The 20,763-nt window shown below is 42.6% G+C and overlaps 1 protein-coding gene across 1 annotated transcript in view; it reads right to left on the bottom strand.

The window, feature by feature from the left end:
- The window catches only part of LOC141764162 (zinc-binding protein A33-like), a 4,241-nt gene extending 456 nt beyond the window's left edge, over positions 1-3,785 (bottom strand). The window contains exons 1-5 of the mRNA XM_074629143.1: positions 3,535-3,785; positions 3,428-3,450; positions 3,216-3,328; positions 2,926-3,134; positions 1-1,456 (exon numbers count right to left, since the gene is read on the bottom strand). The exon at positions 1-1,456 is cut by the window's left edge and continues 456 nt beyond it. Coding sequence (XP_074485244.1) covers positions 821-1,456; positions 2,926-3,134; positions 3,216-3,328; positions 3,428-3,450; positions 3,535-3,744 — 1,191 coding nt within the window. The 5' untranslated portion in view covers positions 3,745-3,785 and the 3' untranslated portion in view covers positions 1-820. The remainder of the gene's footprint in view (positions 1,457-2,925; positions 3,135-3,215; positions 3,329-3,427; positions 3,451-3,534) is intronic.
- Positions 3,786-20,763: the final 16,978 nt, after the last annotated feature.

Below are 20,763 nucleotides of genomic sequence, written 5' to 3'. Positions count from 1 at the left end.
TCCACTTACGAGGTCGTGAATACCACAAGAGGGGGGCGTTCATATGGCCTAAACTCGTAAACACGGTAAACACGACCCCATTTGAAGGCACCACAAGACTCATCGTCGTCTACATCTTTGCAAGCGGCTGTACTCAGACACAGTGGTGCTTTGACCTAAATGCTAATGTCAGCATGCTAACATGTTCCCAATGAAAATGCTAATATGTTGATGTTTAGCATGTCAGCATTCTAACATTTGCTAATAGCACTAAAAGTACAGCTGAGGCTGATGGGAATAATTAATAGGGTCATTAGTTTTGCAGGTATTTGGTCATAAACCAAATTTTGACCACATGATGTCGCTAAATGAAAAGTCAAGGGATTACCAAATTAATTACAATTCATCCTGACAGGAAGAGAGATGTTCCGATACCATTTTTTCCTTCCCGATACCGATTCTGATACCTGAACTTCTGACTACCGTTACCGTTGCACTCTCCACTCGCACCGCACAGTTGTTGTTTGCTATCGTCACGTGACAAACTACCTGCAATCAGATCTTCTTCACGGCTCTAAAACAGTGGTTGCCAGTGGCAGCCGTGATGCATCCAGGGCAACAGCACAGTGAAGGCTACTGTTTTGGAGCGGTGACGAAGAGTTGATTGACGGTTTAACAAGTTGATATTTCTCTGGGTTAATAAATGATGGTATCGGATCGGTGCATAGACTGGCGTACTCGCCAATACCATGAACATGATTCATCTGGATTTGTTTGTGAATGTCAGATTCATTGTGGACGAAGTCTCAGTGAAACATGGTAGGTCACAGTGAACCTGGGCTTACTGCTTTTTATTGAAAACAGGTTTGTCGTCTTTTGTTTTTTCCTTCTCAGCAGGTTTTGTTTTATTGAGCTGGTCCTTCGTGGTGCATCTCTGACGTTTGGTTTTCTTCTTCTCTCTCATAGAACACATCAGCAAGTTTTTGTCTTCAGTCAGATGTTCACACTCTGACATCTTGCCATTGCTGTTGGTCAATTCAGCGTTAATGTCTCCCTCAGTGCTGGATTCCCTTTTCATCCCCTGATCCTCCTCAGCGATATCAGTGTCCTCCACGGGGACATCATCTGACCCCATGCTGACCTTCACTCTCTGTGCCAACACAGCAAAGCCCCCACACGACGATATACTCTCAAAGTATGGGTATACCTTTTCAGTAAAGCGATGTCTAAATGTGAAAAGATTCATGTCAGTATCGGCGTTCATGAATTCCAGCGTCCCTTCATCCCAGTCCAGCATCACACGGACCCTGCTGAGGTGGGGTGACTTTAGGGTCCGAGTGGTAGCGGTCAGAGCCAGGTACTCGCCTTCTTGCAGGCTGATGCACCAGAGTCCTGCCTCTGGACAGGCCTCAAACTCTGCCTTTCTGGACACTGACTGAGCAGCCACACCGACTGTCCAATTGTTGGTGTCACCAACCTGTTGAAATCAATAGAGAAAAAGATTAGACACACAGGTTGGATGGCAGGGATAAGCTCAGAAACAAATTTATCTCAAGGTACGTGTATACTATAGCCCAACCATATTTTTGTTTACATAAACACATAATTTTGACAAAAATGGTTCAATGTACTTTTTTGGCAAGGATCCCTGAAATGTTACTTTAATTAACTGTGACAGATAAGACTGGATATTTAAAGGTGCTAAATGCAAAATTGGGAGCATTGCTATTGCCTCTGCACTGCTCTCAACATGGCGATGGCTGAGCCGGCAGCTCGCAGCTGATGGTGCTAACAGTGAAAACAATGGCAACACTGCTGACCTGACAGTGTTGTCCTGGAGGAAAACTGGAGGGTGCAACGCTTCAATAACGGCGCTGTTGGTTGGGACGGCGCTATCAGCTGTAACCACCGTATGAGAGCGGTGCAAAGCGGCGGCCGTGAGCTAGCCAATCGGCAATCACCGGTGCTGAGAAAAGAAGCTGACTCGCAAGTGCAACAACTGCAGTTCCTCGAATGACCACTTGAGGCTGGCTTCAAAAGTGAGTAAATCTCCATAGACCCCCATGTTAAAATGCACAACTTTACAGCAGAAATAAACATGTTTACAACCTGGTACAAAAATACAGTTTTGGTCTCTATAGCTAATTTCCCCGTTCATGTCAACTGTATGGGAGTGAATTTTTATTTAACCCAACCGTTTAATTTATATTAAGGCTTAAAGTTTGGCATTGATGAGGGCATTGCCGCTTTGAGTGACAGGTGGGTGCCGTATCCAGGTCGCTAGCTGCCAGCTATCTGCTTTGCTACATCACCCGGGCCTGCCTCGGCTCCACCGACAATCCTGCTCTTTACCGATTTATGGATTAGCCGTGAACTAGGCTGTGTCATCGATGCGAAGATGGAGACGGATGGAGCCACCCACTTTCAGCTTCACAACGGCTCTTCAGAAACCTATGGGTGACGTCACGGAGACTACGTCCATATTTTATAGAGTATATGGAGCTAGCCAGTGGGGTACGCTCACATACACAAACGACTATGTAAATAAAGCATGGAGAAGCTTGGATTAGGCCTACAACACACACGGATGGAGAGTGACTTCATTCTCTGCTCAGGTAGACATTGCTCCTCTATATCTTTCTATAGCAAATAGTTGTTTGCTGCTATATTAATGCTCTGGAAATCATATAGAGCACCTTTAACACTACTTTTACTATCAGTGACCAACAATGTGTAAGGACAGCGCATTCTTACAAAACAAAAACCAAATAATACAAATATATAAACTGAAACTAAACAGAAATATATTAATCATAAATCAAGAAAGTGACCAGAGCATTAAAAAGCAGCCTATTAATCATGTCTACTGAAACTATTTTCTAAGCTAATATTAACCAATAATTGTAGCTCATAGTTATACTGCTCAGACTCAGTACGTATAAATACCTCAATATCCCAACAGTGCACTCCTGAGTCAAAGCCCTCTCTCGCCAGGATGCAGGAATAAGGATGGAAACGTTCAGGGTTAGCTGGGACCGGGACATCCAGACTCTGTCCCAGTCCCTGTGAGGGTCCAGGGGTGATATGGACGCTGTTTAACCCAGGAGACACCCTCAGAAACTGGCCAGCTGTCCTGGGATCCAGGGTCACTGGAGCTGGAGGATACAAACCGGGTCAGAGGGTACTGAAGGAAGGAGGAAGAAGGAAGCAGGAAGTGCATGCAGAAAGAGACTGACTGTATGGGGCGATGTGTTTCATCTTCTGCCACACAGCATACTTGAGGTTACCCAGGTGTTGGGCTACATCTATTAGAGGTGTGTTCTGTGGCTCCCTGTGATCTGCCCATGTGCTGCAGTAAATAAACAGGAACATGCACACAGTTATACAGTTTCACCTGCATGTGTATGTGCCTATATGTGTGCGAAAAATACCCATAAATGTCACATACCTAATCATCATGTCTTGGTAGTGCTGTAAAAAAGAGTTAACATGGTTACTATTTTAAATACAAACACTTGCTCCCAATCATTGACTGGTTAACATTTGATTGGTTACCTCTAAAAATCCCACCCCGTCTCCTCCTGCATCCAGCTCCTCTTCAACCAGCTGGATCTTCTCCTCCAGAGATTTGATCACCTGATTCATGCCGTCTATCTGTTCTTCTGCATCTCTCTTCTTCTCCTGCTGCTCCTCTCTGAGCGCCACTAGCCTTTCTACTTTCTCCTCTACCAAAAACTTGTGAAGACTCTCAAATTCCTTTTTCATGTGCTGCTCTGTGCATTTGGCCTCAGCCTGGGAGGAATAGAAAAAGCAAGGAATGTGTGAGGAAAGAAGTGGAGGTCCTAAAGCAGGGAACCAATCATCAAGTGATGTTTTTTTTAGTCACAGTTCTACCTGGTTATGTCTGGTTGCATGTTCACAGGTCTGTGTGACTTCCTCACAGTCAATCATCTTCTTCTTCAGTCCGTTTAGTGATGTTCTGAGCTCCTCCTAGTGGACAAAAGGAGAATTACTTTGAAACTGTGCTCCATTAGTAGATGTGTTGTAACTATCACAGTGTAGCCAAAGACAAGTACTCTACTTAAAGCAGCAGTGGGTAGAAATGGAGCAAATATGACTAATCTGAATCTGCAAAAAATCATGTGCCTCTGTGTCTTCCGGTGCTCCTAATGGCATCTGCAAGATTTCACAGACCGGAGGAAAACAACCAATCGGAGCCGAGCTGGAGCCTTACCGTCTCTGAGCAGCTGTCAATCACTCACAAACTCTGATCAAACGTTCAAACTAGGCAGCGCTGATCAAATATGAATCAATATTCTGTTACTGTAATGCCTATTTCTGGCCTCAAATGTTTTCAGAAACATCTTGTAGTGTACTGTTTAGCTGTAAAGTAAGAAAGTTTGTGACTCGGGAGCCATGTTGAGATCAGTTGAGGAAATACCAAGCACCGCCCACCAGCCGGAACACAGCCAATAGGAACGCTCAATAGGAACGCTCTCTCTCTGAAATGACCTGTGATTGGTCAAAGTCTCCAGTCACGGGATCGATTTTTTAAAGCCTGAAAACAGAGCCATGAGGAGGTGCAGGTGCAGTTGCAATAGCAGTTACAGTTAGCTCCATCTTTTCAAGCTACAATATTAAAATGTTGCTTACATGTTAATTCATCAATAATTATAATCAAGCAATATGTGATAATAGACTGAGAGGGGCCATTCTGAACTATGAGTACTTTTACTGACAAAACTGTGATATGAATGTCAATAAAGACATGTACTTAATATATAATTGTAGGCTTTATGTCCTTGCTGGCACCCCGTCATATTTTTATCAGTATAAGATTATGAAAAAGGTATTAAATTGATCTGTCTGTGGTATTAAAAAGTCTTAAATTTAAATTGGTGAACACTGCAGAAACTCTGATTATTTCACGTTACCAAAATATTACCAAACTCTATATAGCACTAAAAAAGATAACAGGGTACAATGTCCTGAGAAGAGTTCTAACAAGTGGAAACACCTGTGTGGGTGGACTGCAGGATTTTACATACATGACATACATTTGTTCTGCTTCAACCAGCTAAAACATGCTGCTTATACCTTAATTCAACAGTATTAATAAATCAATAATATTTAAAAGATATAACACTGACTTCACTCAAATTTAACATAATCCACCAGCTCTTCAGGTTGTTCTAGCGTTTCGGTGAGTATGTGTGTGTGTGTGTGTGTGTAGGTCAAATTGCACGTCTAATGAGATCTAAACTGCGTTTTGTGACACGATGATAGCAACAATAATTAACAGCTTAGTTTTGAGCTCGGTGCCTCTTTAAACCTCACTCTGAATTCTGCCTGTGTAAACTAATCTTGGATTATAACAGACGGCATCTGTTTGGGCAGGAAAACAAATATTTACAGGAGATGAAAAAATCCCTGACTGCCTCCACTTGCTGTGGTCGCAGGAAGCATGTTAATGAAAAAAGTACCAAACAGTCGTACACTAAGTCTCAGTAAAAAAAAAAAGCTTTGAATCTTGGAAGAGCGTGCCGTGTATAGTCGAGAGCTCTGCTGTTATTTCACGTCTTTGTGCCACTGTTTTGTTTGGCTTCAAGCACTCTCATTGGCATTCGTCTGCCCTGCTGAAGAGTCCTCGACGACAGTGAATTCCTGCCATCTGCTCTGGATCCAATACTTCAGCATGATGCTTTATTGCTTTCAGTGGAGGAATAAGGAGGCCTATTTCAAGCCTTTTACTTCAGTAGCTCCTTCAAAGCGGACACAAGTTAAACCTCAGGTTTACATGATGACTAATGTGACAGGAGAGAATCAAAAATATATTCCTCTACACAAAAATATTAGATTTGTCTTGCTCTTCTCTAATAATTCATCTTTTCTTGTAAAATGCTGGATAGTTTTAGTCGTTAGATAAAGTGTTAAGTGTTTTTTGAACATTAAAGCATGTAAGCATGTTGTAGTAGAAACCCAAAATACAAGTATGAACCTGAAAATGAGCCTGATATGTCCCCTTTAAGTAAAAATAGCTACAAGTACAGCAAGTACTATTCCTGCATTCAAATTTAAGTACAAGGAGTAGCAGTGATTTGAAGATGGAAAACAAACAGCCAGTTCTCATTCCCAGGGCGTTAAATACCGAGGATTTGTCACAGCCGCCGGTGTTCGGTACCGCCGCACCCTCTAGCGCCGGTATGAAACGCACTGGGAGTTCCATTAACTATAATGTAAACCCATCTGCGGCAGCAGTAAATGCTCCTAGAAAGTGCGCCGGGAGTGTGGTGACGTAGTTTAAAGAGCGAAAGAGTGCAGGAGGGGAGGTGGACGGGTCCAACAAACACAAGGCGTCATCCAGGAGACCGGTGTTCGTGTCCCGTGCATCCCGTTACAATCAGCTGTTTGTTCGTGTCCCGCTTTCACAACGTCCAGTGTCATTTTCACTGTACAAACGTAATAGTTTTAAGCCCAACCACGTAGTTCTTTCCTAAACCTAACTATTGTGGATATTTTGATTTTGTTGCCTAATCCTAAGGTAACGCCAAGGAGAACTAGCAGTTTTGATGGCAAAAATAAAATGACGCAAAGGGTCATGACAAAGCGACAATATGTGATGAGTTAGGATGAGAACGTGTTGAAATAAACAGTTATCCATTTATATTGATTCATTATTCTCTAAACTACACATTATTTGACTTCTCCCCCAGCTTTATAGTAATAGCTACTTCTCTCAAGGGCTCAATTAACTACATTAGTTTTCAATGTAGTTACAATGTGGTGGTTGCAGAGCCTGATACCTGATTCCTACCTTGCAGTCAGTAGCAGCCTCAGCCAGGAGGTAAACCCTGTGTTCTGCGTGGCTCACAGCTGCACACTGTTCACATAAAGGCTCCAGGTCATCCAAACAGAACAGGGTCAGGCTCTCTTCATGTTCCTCACACCGCTCTGCAGAGTCCACCGACAGGGGCGTCGAGGCGAGGCCTTCTGCCTCTGCCTGGTGGAGGGAGACGGGGAGGACGGTTTGGCAGCTCATGGCGTAAGCGCAGGTGGTCTACAGATCTGAAGCCTGTTCGGTTTGAGTCAGACTGAAGCAGCAGGTTTGCATGAAACAGATGAAAAGTGGGGAACATGGGAGGGCAAGAAAAGGGGGAGGAGCAGCGTGTGTTTCGGTGTCAGTGTCGTACGTGCAGTTGCCATACATGAGTCTGAATTCATGCTCTATCTATGTACAGTATGAGAGGCTCTGAAGTTACTGCTTACTCGCTCCTTCTCAAACTTGAAGCTTAGCCAATGCGCCGGCACCAGATGTAGCCATACATCACTCTGCGGTGTCGGTTTGACTTTGATGACTCTGTGATTTATGGTACATTCTCACATCCCAAGGCCAAATTCATTCCTGTGTCTTTGCTTGTTACTTTAACTACTTCACCCACCCCCTCCTCGTAGCACTTCTTCTTTCATTGAATGGCATACTTTACATGCAAGAATAAGGCGTGATTGGCCTCGGATGACATTTTGACACATAAGTTGTTGTAATGTGCACAGTCTTGTTTTTTCCCCGGACATCCACATGTAGCCTAGTGTTAAATTATTGTGTATTTTTGGAAACATACAGTAGCACATCATGTACTGTATGTCAGGCCTGAGCTATGTTAAATGGATCCAATTTCACTAGCCTTTAACAATTTGAGCCGATCTTGTCTACATCTTCTCCGAGTCCGATCCAGAGAACATGTAGACCAGATCGGCTTTGACAGGTGGATCATATTTCATTGAATCATACGCTATGTAAACTGTCAGATGACATGTAATCTGTTTATTCTCAATTTGTGACAGGTGGCACATGGTAAGACAGACATGACCATAAGTATGGTGTCCATGCCTTTAATGGTCTTCTCGGCACATTTTGAGCTGTGATATATTGTTGAAAATTAGCTAGCAATCAATAGAAGTATGCTCTGCGCCTTTCAGAACCAGGCCCTTTTCTGGGTGGCTTCCTCCCAGGAAGTTCATAATTATCAAGTGTCCTGTTTGTGGTGAAGTTCTCAAAAGTAACTATTTTAAAGATTTAGTTAAAGATCCAGTGTGTAGGCTCTGGCTGTATCTAACGGTGAGGTGAGGAGATTGCAACCAACTGAAGCCTCTCCTGTGCGCCGAGCGTGTCGGAGAGCTACAGTGGCCAACGTGAAAACATGAATGTCCCTCTCTAGAGCCATTTGGAGTAGAGCCAGTGCTTAGAGTGTGTGTGTAAGTGGGAAGTGAGTGGTGAAGCAAGAGGGAGGGAGCGGCGGCGACGAGAGCGAGTAATATTATTGACTCTGGCCCTAGCAGGAAAAGTTAACAGTTTGGTTTGTCCGTTCTGAGCTACTGTAGAAACATGGCGGACTCCGTGAAGAGGACCCGCTCCCTATGTAGATATAAACGGCTCATTCTATGTTAACAAAAAACATTCTTATTTTCAGGCTATTATACACTAAAGAAAACATACTTATTAATATTATATTCCATTTCTGCCAATAGATCCCCTAAATGTTACACACTGGTCCTTTAAGTTTAAGAGGGCTGGCTGAACAGAATGACTTCAATTAATAATGTGATATTAATAAGTATGTTTTCTTTAGTGTATAATCACCTGAAAATAAGAATTGTTGTGTTTTTGTTAGCTTAGAATGAGACGTTTATATCTACATACGGAGTGGGTCCTCTTCACGGAGTCGGCCGCCATGCTTCTACAGTAGCTCAGGACGGACAAACCAAACACTGGCTCCAGAGAGGGCCATTCACGTTTTCACGTTGGCCAACATAGTTCTCCTACACGCTTGGCACACGTAAGAAGTTTCAGTTGGTTGCAATCTGCAACCTCGCCTCTAGATGACACCAGATCCTACACAGAGCAGCTTAAACAGAGATAAATGCATGCGGATTGTTGAAAGTGTACTTTTTTTGTGAGCGGACATCTCTACAGCTTGGTAGATGCTCATAATTTAGAAATTTGACAAAGTAACAAAGAAATGCCCCCCAAAAAGTCCATATATTATTTTTACTGAGTGAGACCATTAAAGGGTTAATCAGAGATAGCAGGCAACATGTATACTGATCCCTGTGAGCATGGCTTCAAAGCTCTCTTTCACCGTCTCATGCAGGTTTAACTTTTATCATGTGCAGACATATCTATGTCTACACACTGTTTATACGGGTGCTACTATACACGCAGGATTGTGGGCATGTACACATCCAAACCTCCATCATCAGACACGATTTCTGAGACATATTTGACCACACACCTGAGCAGCAGGCTCTCACACACAGTGGCTGAGACAAGATGAAACACATCATATACGGCAGCTGTCTCTGCATGTGTGTTTACCTGTATTTTCTGTAATGGTTGTGTCTGCTGTCCTCTGATAATCCTGACAGCTGAGAGTTACCTCTTTCTCTCTCTCCTCTGACATGAAGAGTTTTACAGATAATAGTAATGGTGATGCTTGGTGAAGTTAAAAGCTTTACTGTATTGCTCTTAAAAGTGGTTCTCTAGTTGCAGCACACAATTTCCCCTCTCGACTGCACCGCTCTCTCATCGGTTTGCTCAATTACAACAGCTGAATGTGGGTTGTGCCACTTAACAGTCACATCATGCTCAGAAAATGGATTTTGTGGCCTCAGTCCAAAGTGTTTTATGTCAAATCACATGTGACTATAATCATCATTTCATTTTAAATAGTCCTCGCTCTCTCTGGAATAAGATCCTCGTCCTTATTCCTTTGTTTAACGTTGCTGCGCATAAACGAGAATATGAGGGCATCGCTGGGGTTAGATGTTGTTTTGCCACGTTTGTCTCAAGTATTGACTGTCAACATAAATCAGTTTTATTGAGTCCACCACAGTGAAATGACGTATGAATATTGGAAGAGGTGGAGAGAGGGTGATCAAAAGGGTGAGGACAAACAAGTGCAACCGGTGAGGATAGAGTAACAGGACAGTATAAGACAAGAGGAAAGAGACTGATGAAAGAGAATGGGAGGGAAGCTCACCTGTCACCTAAACTCCAAAGAACGTAGGTACATCTCAGGTAAGCCTGAAGAAATGGGGGTAAAATATTTCTGAGAATCAGTGAAGAAGGGATTTGTGTTTATTAGACCAAGCGGCCAGTCACATCTTTCATGGCTATTTGAATATCCGAATGTTCATTTATTCTTAAATAACCCATCCAATTACTGACAGTTGTTGAGATGTTAAGAAAATGTTGTTGGTTTTGGAAGAGTCTGTTCTGTCAGTGTTTTGGAACTTTAATATTACATTTATTTATTGCACGGCTTTGTTGAATACTCGACTCTGATTGGTCAATCATGGCGTTCTACGGTCTGTTATTTCTTTATAGCAGACCGTTGCTATATATAACAGACCGTTGCTATGGACGCAGTTCTGATGTCGGACTCTGGAGGACCATTTTTGTGTCAAATTATTGATTTCTTAAGTAAGTTCCTGTGTAATAAGCAGGATAATGTACATAATGTACATTATCTCTTACTTCTTACACATAAATATGTAATAATCTTATCCCTCTCTTTGTGGCCTGCACACGTTTAACCTCCCTCTCTCTGTCCTTTGTCATTCATGCTCAATAGCAGAGAATGTCGCTATTTACCAAACACCCGCGAGTGCAAGCAGACAGGACACGCACACAGATCCAATCTGCAAATTAATATGACACCTGTTGCTTAGGTGTCCACATCAACTCTGTGTGTGAACTGTCACTGAGGTAACATACATATAGATAGGTGACAAATTAAAGGAAAGATCCACATATTCCCACATTCATTGTGCTGGAGATCTCCGAAACGGATTCAATATGATGAAGATCTGGTGAAGCATCATTTCTCCACTCATTTATTCAGGATCTCCGTTAATGTTTCGCCCAAACTTTACATTGCATGCTGGTACTAAAATGCGGAAATCTACTATGCGTTCTACCATACTATTAAGTAGGCCAGAAAAAGATTTAGTAGGTCTCAATACATAGTATGTCAAATGCAGTATGCCAAAAATACCAGGATGTCCTACTACATTCGGTCGCATTTTGCAGCAAGCCAGCATGCTTTTCTGGCTATTCTGACCCACAATCCTTTGCAGCAGATATATGAGCAAGAGGGTCAAAGTTCAAGCCGCAATGTTTTGACGTAGTAGTATGTCTTAATTGTACGCATACTGCATGTAACAGTACGTACTTTATAAGGGCTGCTGCAGTATGTACTAAAAGTAAAAAAAAAAGAAAAAAAGTGTGTGATTTGGAAAGTATCCCTTGTCTTTCCTTCTGTGGACAAACAGAGCACACTGCTGACATCATGGAGACGTTGGCTCCTCTTTATCGGCGTCACCTCAGCTCAAATCTACTCACCCACATGAGGAACAAACACGTGGAGCCCACCGAACCCCGCCCTCTGACTAAACATCCTGTGAGAAAATGTAATCTGTCATATTTATCTCAGCACATTTATAGAGATGAACCGTAGATTTTCTTTAACAAACTTGTATCCTGCGCTCCAGGATGTTGTTGCGCATGCTGGGATTGTGTTGGAGGGTACTTTGCCCCAATGCGTGGAGGGGATCTGGACACATCGCCACCTGCGGGTCACCAACAGTTTCACAGTCGAGAGTCGTGATTCCAAACAGGTACAGACAGAAATCCATCTGCTCCCTGACCTACATCTGCTTCTGTAGCCTGATCTGCACATGTTGTGTGTGTGATTGGATGTGACATTGAATGCTCCAGGTATTTGAAGGTGGTTGGGGATGTAAGACAGAGCTGGTTCTCTCTGGCTGTCATATCTGCACGTCCATACAAGAGCATCACGAGTTAGTGGACAACATGTGCCGACACATCAAAGGTACACTTTTAAACTGCAGCACCTATTTGCTGTCTGTATACATTATTCTATTTTACTCAAACAAATACTCTTGAATGTGTCTTCATGTCTGTCCTCATGTTTGCATGCACATTTCAGGTAAATCCGGTTATAAACTGGCATGTTGGGATTGCCCCACAGCATTTCCTGTCTTTATGCAGCACCCTTACAGTGCCCCAGTGTGTCTGGCCGCTGGATCATACCAGGAGCAGACGCGGTGGGCCAACATACTACGAACTGCAACGCAACATCAGAGCTCTGGTATAGTCTCTCTCATCACTGTTCCCAATCATGAGCCACACAAAAATGTCCACCCGCTTTTTGGGTGTTTTGAAGTGGAGTTGTGTGAGGTACTTATCCATAGTAGGTGTATTACTTACAGTAGCTGGCGGTCGGTGTGCCCCCGGCACTGAGAAACAGACAGGAGCACCGACACCGGAGCAAAGCAATGCAGTGAAGTGGACGGGGACGACAGAAAAAAATATTTCGGGGCCAAAAGATTATATCCGTATAAGTGTACGCTATATCTAGAATATTTTTCACCGGCGATTTGAACCGGAAGGGAAACTTATCTATACTGTTTTTATCATCTGAGCTTGCTGGCTTTGGAGAGAGCATAGATACGTTTCACTTTCAGTTCAGTTCCCCATCGGAAAGGTAAAGGAAAGGGCTGTCTGACGGCAAGATAAAGCTAGCGTACAGTTAGAAGGATATTGATTTTTTCGGGTGAGCGTTTCTTTTAGGTGACTAAAATATGTTTTGCTCTCGTCCCCGTACATAGCACTGTATTGCTTTGCTCCGGTGTAGGTACTCCTGTCTGCTTCTGGGGGTGTGCCGACCGCCATCTACTGTAATTAATACACCTACTATGGAGAAGTAACTCATACAACCCCACTTCAAAACACCCAAACTATCCCTTCAAATGCCGTATTTTCAAGTTATTCTTTTCCCGTCCGTTCCATTGATTATGTCTGGTGGTCTGTTAGCGCTCTGGTGTGAACACTCACCAGAATCCAGGGCCCTCTTAGACGCTGTGTCTTCCTTGAAGAAGCTCAGAGGAAACTGTCAAACAGAGGTACATCCAGTGGGCGATGGGGAAGAGGTGAGCAATCATCAGACAAGACGTCATCCTCTAAACTGCTTTGCCTCCCATAAATCCTCCTTCTCCCATTTCTCTGTCCATTTCAAACCATGCCACTTTCTGTTTGCCTGAACCAACAGGTTTGGTATGTTTGCCTCTCTAATATGTCCCATCTTTCTACTTGTTGTTGTTGTTCTTCTTCTGTCTCTCTTTGTCCTTCAGGTGTTGATAAGCATGGTGATGGAAGAAGTGATGTCCTACCTCAAGGAGCAAGTGTTCCCCAGGATTATTGTACATCACAGCAGGAGGAGGACAGCTTGGATCAGAGTGAGTGAAAAGGACAAATACACATACATATGAATAGGCAGAAACCAATGCACATGTGTTTTTCTCTTACCCTACAGTATATGTATATTTATGCATGTCTGTCAGTTGCTGTCTGAGGTCTACAGGACAGCAAAGCATCAGGTAAAAGCTGCCATGGCGGCCTTGAAGGAGGAGCTGTCACTGTACCGTTCTGATGTGGAGAAACAGATTTCTGCAGGACTGCGACAGGCCGGTCTGCTGCAGGATCACATCGCTCACACTATCACAGGTGTGTGTCTGTGAAGGTCAGACGATGTAAAATGAGACCGTGTTCTTCATCTTGATTCTTTTTACTGCTTCTCACCATAGAGGACATGTGTGAGCCGATGTTACAGTCTCTTCTACAAACGATCATCCCAAGGCTCGAGTGTACTTTGCAGGAAGTGGCCACGCCGCTCTGTGATGGATTTGCTTGTACCTGGCGATACTTCTTGGAGACCTGTGATGACATCATAGACCTGGGATCAAAAAGCACATCAGTGAAAGATATCAAAAAAGAGGTGCATTGCAAAAATGGCCTTTTTTCTACCCCTTTTCTTTATGTTTTTTGAGACGCTAATTTTGATGTTGCTCTGTTGTTAGCAATGAAATGTTCTAAACCAGTTGTGCAACCTGGAGGTCAGGACCCATATGTGGGCTTAAATTACAATCTGAGGGGTCCCAAGATGATTAAAGCTAGGTTCGGTAATGCTTTATTACACTCCTGCGACAGCCACAGATACCGGATTTTTCTCTTTTTGTCAGAACATTTGATTTATTGATTGCCATCGGATGTAATGAGAATTTCAACAAATTTGACAAAAAAAAATATTTGAACAGCAATACCAACCAGGCCTGGAATGATAGATTTGTGTCAAACTATCGTCATAAACAGCCCAGTTTTCCCGCGGTTCATACCAGGCTCGAAATCCAATGCACCACTGGTTACGTGTGCAGCATTTCATTTGATTTTGCACGATAACAATTCTGAATCTCAACAAAAGACCACAGTGTCTAAAAACATATTGACCAAGCCCCCAGGAAGTGCACCGAGATCTGAAGCAAATTTTACATAGTAGTGTAACGGTGGAATTACAACTTCCGGGTTGGTCACGTGATGCCATTGGGCTCAGAAAGACTTTTCCCATAAACTTACATTGGGAAAGAATAATAAGCCGGATCCAGAGTTATTTTCCTTCCTCTGTTCATGTGAATGAGACCCAGTCCGAGGGCTGGGAGGCGGGGTTAAAGGAACACCACTGTGCCTGCTTTATGGGCCCAATGGATGCGGAAGATCGCTGGAAGATAATACTATACTCGGAAGTCAAGCTTATTTTGTTTGTCCGCCACTGAGCAACTTTCATAAGAATGAACGGGGCCCTGCCTCCAACGCTGTATCCAGTTCTCTTTATACATCCACAGAAAAGAGGCAGAGGAGAAAACGGCGAAATCAGCTGGGTCAGTGCGGGTGGGCATCAAGGCAACTGTGGCCTCAGGGTATATTAGGGCAGAAGGCCAAACTGAAGAGGCATAGAGGCCTCATGGCCTTCGTGAAATTCCTGCCCTGCTACCGACCCTACCTGTAAAGGGATAAGAAAGAAAAAATAAGTTACAAAAAAACGAGTCTAGTTTTTGCATCTTTTTTTATTACTTTGAAGTACCTGATACTTTCAGTTTTTCGGGACTCATAAATCCTTCAAATAAAATAATGTGAAAAAGAAGAAAAAAAAATGAAGATGTTGTTTATCTTGCTCACAGTGACAGCAGAAGGAGGATCTCTGATCAAGATTCCCCTCCGGCGACAGGAGAGGCGTTTTTATAGTTTCTTTAGCCCACTTCTTTATTTGACTGGCAGCTATGCAATTGTGTAATTATGTGATGGAATGTGAAGTGAAGATGAAATGTGACGCCTGAGGCGTGAAATGCTTTAATAGAAGCTCATGTCATGTTTCTTTTTAAAATATGAATAATTATTATCCAGAGTGGCCTCGGACCTGGCGATGCTAGGATGTGGCGGTGTCTGGACAGGCTGTGGTTGAGCTCAGAGGGGCGAGCATGGCTCCAAGAGACGTGGGGAGTCCACAGTGGAACCTGGAGGCCTTTGGTACTCAAAGCTCAGGACGCTCTCTACAAAGTAATTCAACAAACATGTACGTGGTTCCATAAATTAAGGTTTAAAACTTATCATGCTGTCTATCACATACCTCCACTCTCTCTTGTTTCTCTTCCAGGTGGTTGACATGTGTGCTGTGATGTTCTGAAGGTTGCTCTCTCGATATCCGTGTTTCTCTTTTGACTCTTCCCAGCTCACTGCGGTGCTGTGCAGGATCAAAGCGAGAGTGGTCAAGGTGTGTAGCAGGGTTGACTCGGGGGAAAAAAACACACTTTTTTCATTCACTCAAACTCATCACTCAAACCACACACACATCTCTGTCTCTAACAAACACAGCACCTGGATACAGAACTGTTGGCTCTTCAATCTCAGTTGATTCTGGAGGTGATGCTGCAGATAACACTGCCAGCATTTACACGTGGTGTGGGTGAGCAGGTACGTGTCTTTATATCTGTATCAGTTATTGTTCAGGTGACCAAAGTGGCAAGGGCTGGAGACTCTGGACATTTAAGTATTGGACGTGACGTGACCCGAATCAAGGAGAGAGAGACAGGAAATTCCACCAACAAAGGACTTCATTTCAGATGACTTTCCCCTTTAACCTCAGCAAGTGGTTCATCTGCATTGATATAGACAAAGGGAGATGAATGACATAAACCGGCATTGAAGAACAACTCACTTTAGAAGATGCACTCGATGAAGACAGAGGAACAGTCTGGTTGGTAGCATGCAGGGCAAACAGAATAATGTTGTTATAGGAGTCCTGATCATCTCAGAGCTCATCGGGATGAAGGCAGACATGCACTTTCTAACAGTTATCTTTATTTCGGTCTTCATTTTAATCACAACTCCACTCGATTTTAGGATCTGTCTCGTTACTACGCCATGGTGAACTCGGAGCAAACCCTCTTCATCCACCCTGACATCATCTTCCACTCCATCCTGAGAGACAACCTGACCGCTTACGTCCAGTCAGGTACAGTGTGTGATGAGGGATGTTATAAGTTGCTGTAACTATGGGCCTTTTTAATTGTACTGTTTATTTGCTGCATTTTCAAGAACGCAGTGTCAAGATTTTTTATTTTTTTTTTGCCCCTGCAGTGATGAGGTACTCCCTGCCTCAGCAGTTCATGCCTCTCCCTGCTGTTAGCTCCAGCTCCAGTTTGTCTGAGCCAATGAACCACGAGCTGCTGCCTCCTGTTGACGGCCAGCAGAATGTCTGCCAAACCTCTGAAGGCTCCACCTCAGGATCTGAAACAATCACACCACCGAGCACCGTGTCTGACCACGATGACACTTTGGCCAACTCAGAAAACTCTGAAAACGACACGCCTTCACTGCTTGATGCAGGAGAATACATCCATCTCACTGAACCATGAAGGAGCTGGACAACAACACCACCAGAGCGTAGTAAAGTTTAGTAGGTCATGTCCGTTGTATTATATACATTTAAAAATTTGCATTTTTCATGACAAATATACAACTTAAATTATAGAAAGGTAAGAAATTGACAGCTATATAGTTAGTTTAGCCTAATCGACAAGCATTTAAATCCTAAAATGTATCATTAATTAAACTACAAATTTCAAGGGAAAAAAAGAGAACATAACACTAAAACATAAACCAGATAACCTCACTGATTTCCTGCTACGGCATGTATATTTTGTAGTTAAGTTAGAGGTGAATGATTAATCAATTAATCAGCAACTACTTTTTTGATATTCAATTAATAAAGATATTTATTAAATAAAATATTTCTCTGTTTTACATCTTAAATTAATATATTTGGATTTTGGGCTGTTTGTGAGACAAAGAAAGCAAATTGAAGACTTTACTTTGAGCCCAGTGAAATTGTCATCATCATTTTCCATTATTTTTTGACATTTTAGTCAAAACTATTGATCAATTATTTAAAAAATGTTCCATAGATTAATGAAAATAATCCATTGTGTCTCAAACGGCAGCCTTAATGTGTGCACTTGTGTTGGTTTGAGCTGCATCACTGTGTTGTCACAAACAGCTTTTATAATGTTGTTTTGAGTTTTTATACCTATTTTTGACTTTTTGCTAAATTACTTTTGGCTCAGGTAGAATAGACAAAGTTGGCTGTACGAAATCAAGTTTGCAAGGCTTTGATATATATATATGTATTTCATGTGAGTGAATCGCCCATCTACCGCAATTAAAAGTAAAATAAACCTGGGATTTTTGTTAATTTTATTTATAATGTAAATGTTTTCTTGTCTTCCTGCGAGATACTGCATATTTTTACATCCTAGTGCCTCTAAAATCCTGCGTATGAAACAATCTGAGAATTAAAAAAAACATTCTCTAGTTTAAATGCTCACAGATCTTGTCATAAAGGGTCACAAGTAGACAGTTTTGCTTCATGTCTGTGAATTCTTGCAGATGCCATTAGGAACACCAGAGGACACATGATTTTTTTCAGATTGCCTTTATAAAAATAACTTTTTTTAAATCATATTTGCTCCATTTCTACCCACTGCTGCTTTAAGGGCTCCACAAGCCAAGTACATTGGGAACCACTGCTGTGAAGTACAGGGCCAGTGTCACCAGTATCCGAGTCACTTAAAGGTCACCTATTATGCAAAATGCACTTTTCCATGTCTTTTAAACATCAATATCTGTCCCCAGTGTGTCTACAGGCCACCATAGTATCATAAAAGACCATCCTCTCTCTTTTTCTCCTGCTCCGTTTGTCCGGAAATGGGTGTCGAAAAACGCTGCGCAGCTTTTCCTTCTCTTCTGATGTATTTGAGAAATGCAAGCCACGTGAGGGTTTCCTGGTCGAACCAGAGAGAACCTTCAGTAGCTGACCCCGCCCCACAGCGCGTCACTGTCTCTCCTCCTCAACCGAACTTGAGCAAAGTAGCTCCTACAGTTAGTCTGCAAGAACCAGCAGAACAGGCTTCATGTACTCCCATCATCTAAATATAACATGTTCTTTCACAAAGGCTTTATGTAATTACACTGTTTAAACAGATGATATTTATATATTATATATATTTGATGTCATGCATGTAGCAGATTACAGGTAGTAAATAGTGACTTGTAAGCAACACAACACATTTCTGTTTCACAGTCAAACTTTATTTGAGTTGACAGATGACAATATTAATTATTCACAGCATTTGTAATCATCCCACCTGCAGTTATGTTAACATGGTACAGGAGAAAGTCTTCAGCTCTGGTAAACTATGGTAAGCTAAGCTCCGGTGGTCTGTAGTCATGGTAACACAGAGACAGCTCCTACTGTAAATAATATACCATTACTCTGATCTTCCATACATTTATCTTTTAGCAGAAATAATGAACTGACTACTGTTTCACATCTTCTATTTTCCACCCTGATGGTCGCTGTGTTTACACACCGTGTCATAGCGGTAGCATGTAGCTAACCCGTTAGCATGTAGCTACATGCTAACGGGTTAGCTCTGTATCTCCCATCTGCTCACAGCTATCTGCTCTCAACTGTCTGCTCACAGCTGTCTGCTCTCAGCTGTCTGCTCACAGCTATCTGCTCTCAGCTGTCTGCTCTCAGCTGTCTGCTCTCAGTTGTCTGCTCTCAGCTGTCTGCTCTCAGCTATCTGCTCTCAGCTGTCTGCTCTCAGCTGTCTGCTCACAGCTATCTGCTCTCAGCTATCTGCTCTCAGCTGTCTGCTCTCAGTTGTCTGCTCTCAGCTGTCTGCTCTCAGCTGTCTGCTCACAGCTATCTGCTCACAGCTATCTGCTCTCAGCTATCTGCTCTCAGCTGTCTGCTCTCAGCTGTCTGCTCTCAGCTGTCTGCTCTCAGCTATCTGCTCTCAGCTGTCTGCTCACAGCTGTCTGCTCACAGCTGTCTGCTCTCAGCTGTCTGCTCACAGCTATCTGCTCTCAGCTATCTGCTCTCAGCTGTCTGCTCTCAGCTGTCTGCTCTCAGCTGTCTGCTCTCAGCTATCTGCTCTCAGCTGTCTGCTCACAGCTATCTGCTCTCAGCTGTCTGCTCTCAGCTGTCTGCTCACAGCTATCTGCTCTCAGCTATCTGCTCTCAGCTGTCTGCTCTCAGCTATCTGCTCACAGCTATCTGCTCTCAGCTGTCTGCTCTCCTCTGGGATGATTCTGTCGGTCATTTCTCACAGATGGATCTGTAAAGACAGACGTAAAACAGAGTGTATGTTTACGGTTTACAGAGTTGATGCATGAGGTAAACACTGAGCTAACTAACAGAGCTATAAATAGCATTATTTACCTGAGAGAAACCGTCAGGAAAACCTGGAATCTGGACCGCAGATGTTCATCATGTGTCGCCGATTTCTGATCAGATTCCTCCGGTAACGTGCGCTGGGTGAAGTTTCTGGTTTATAAACTTTAAAGTGGTTTATAAACTTTATTCTAGCTCCTCTCTCTCTCCAGAGCTTCTCCGGGAGGGAGGGGGAGATAGTGACGCTGTGTTGTTGAGGACGTTTGATTGACAGAAAACGCTGACCAATCAGAGCAGAGTGGGAGGAGACAGGCTGTGAATCAGGGGTTTTCAGACAGAGGCTGAATTAGGCTCTGAGGCAGGCAGACTCAGGCTGCAGTATGAGAAGAATAAAGTTTTTTTTGAACATTGCAGCATGTAAAAATGTTCTAGTGCAACATTAAAATACATCTATGAACCTGGAAATGAGCATAATATGTGACCTTTAAATGATCCTCCAGCCTGTAGTAGGCCTGCAGTGTGTTGACCACATGGACACGCCCATGTTGCTTTCTGTCTGCCTACTACAGCTGGATCTGCTCTTAAAGGGGAGGACATCATATTACAGCGGGAAGCCAGCAGTCTTCATCTTGGCCTTATTATAGAATACAATAAGTTATTTATTTAAAATGCAATTCATCTTAAACACAAATCTGCTCCTTATAGATAGATAGATAGATAGATAGATAGATAGATAGATAGATAGATAGATAGATAGATAGATAGATAGATAGATACAGTACATAGATAGATAGATAGATAGATAGATAGATAGATAGATAGATAGATACATACAGTACATAGATAGATAGATAGATAGATACATACAGTACATAGATAGATAGATAGATAGATAGATAGATAGATAGATAGATACAGTACATAGATAGATAGATAGATAGATAGATAGATAGATAGATAGATACAGTACATAGATAGATAGATAGATAGATAGATAGATAGTAACTTTATTAATCCTGAGGGAAATTCAAGTTTCCAGCATCACAGTTCCATAGTGCAAAATATGTTAGTAAAAGGGAAGTAAAAAAGTTAGTAGTGCAAAGTACAAAGTACAAAAAAAATATACCAGATATAA

This window comes from Sebastes fasciatus, chromosome 3 (assembly GCF_043250625.1).
Source record: "Sebastes fasciatus isolate fSebFas1 chromosome 3, fSebFas1.pri, whole genome shotgun sequence".
Classification (NCBI taxonomy): domain Eukaryota; kingdom Metazoa; phylum Chordata; class Actinopteri; order Perciformes; family Sebastidae; genus Sebastes; species Sebastes fasciatus.
Note: the sequence above shows the minus strand (reverse complement) of the source record. Positions and strands in the feature narration are given on the sequence as shown.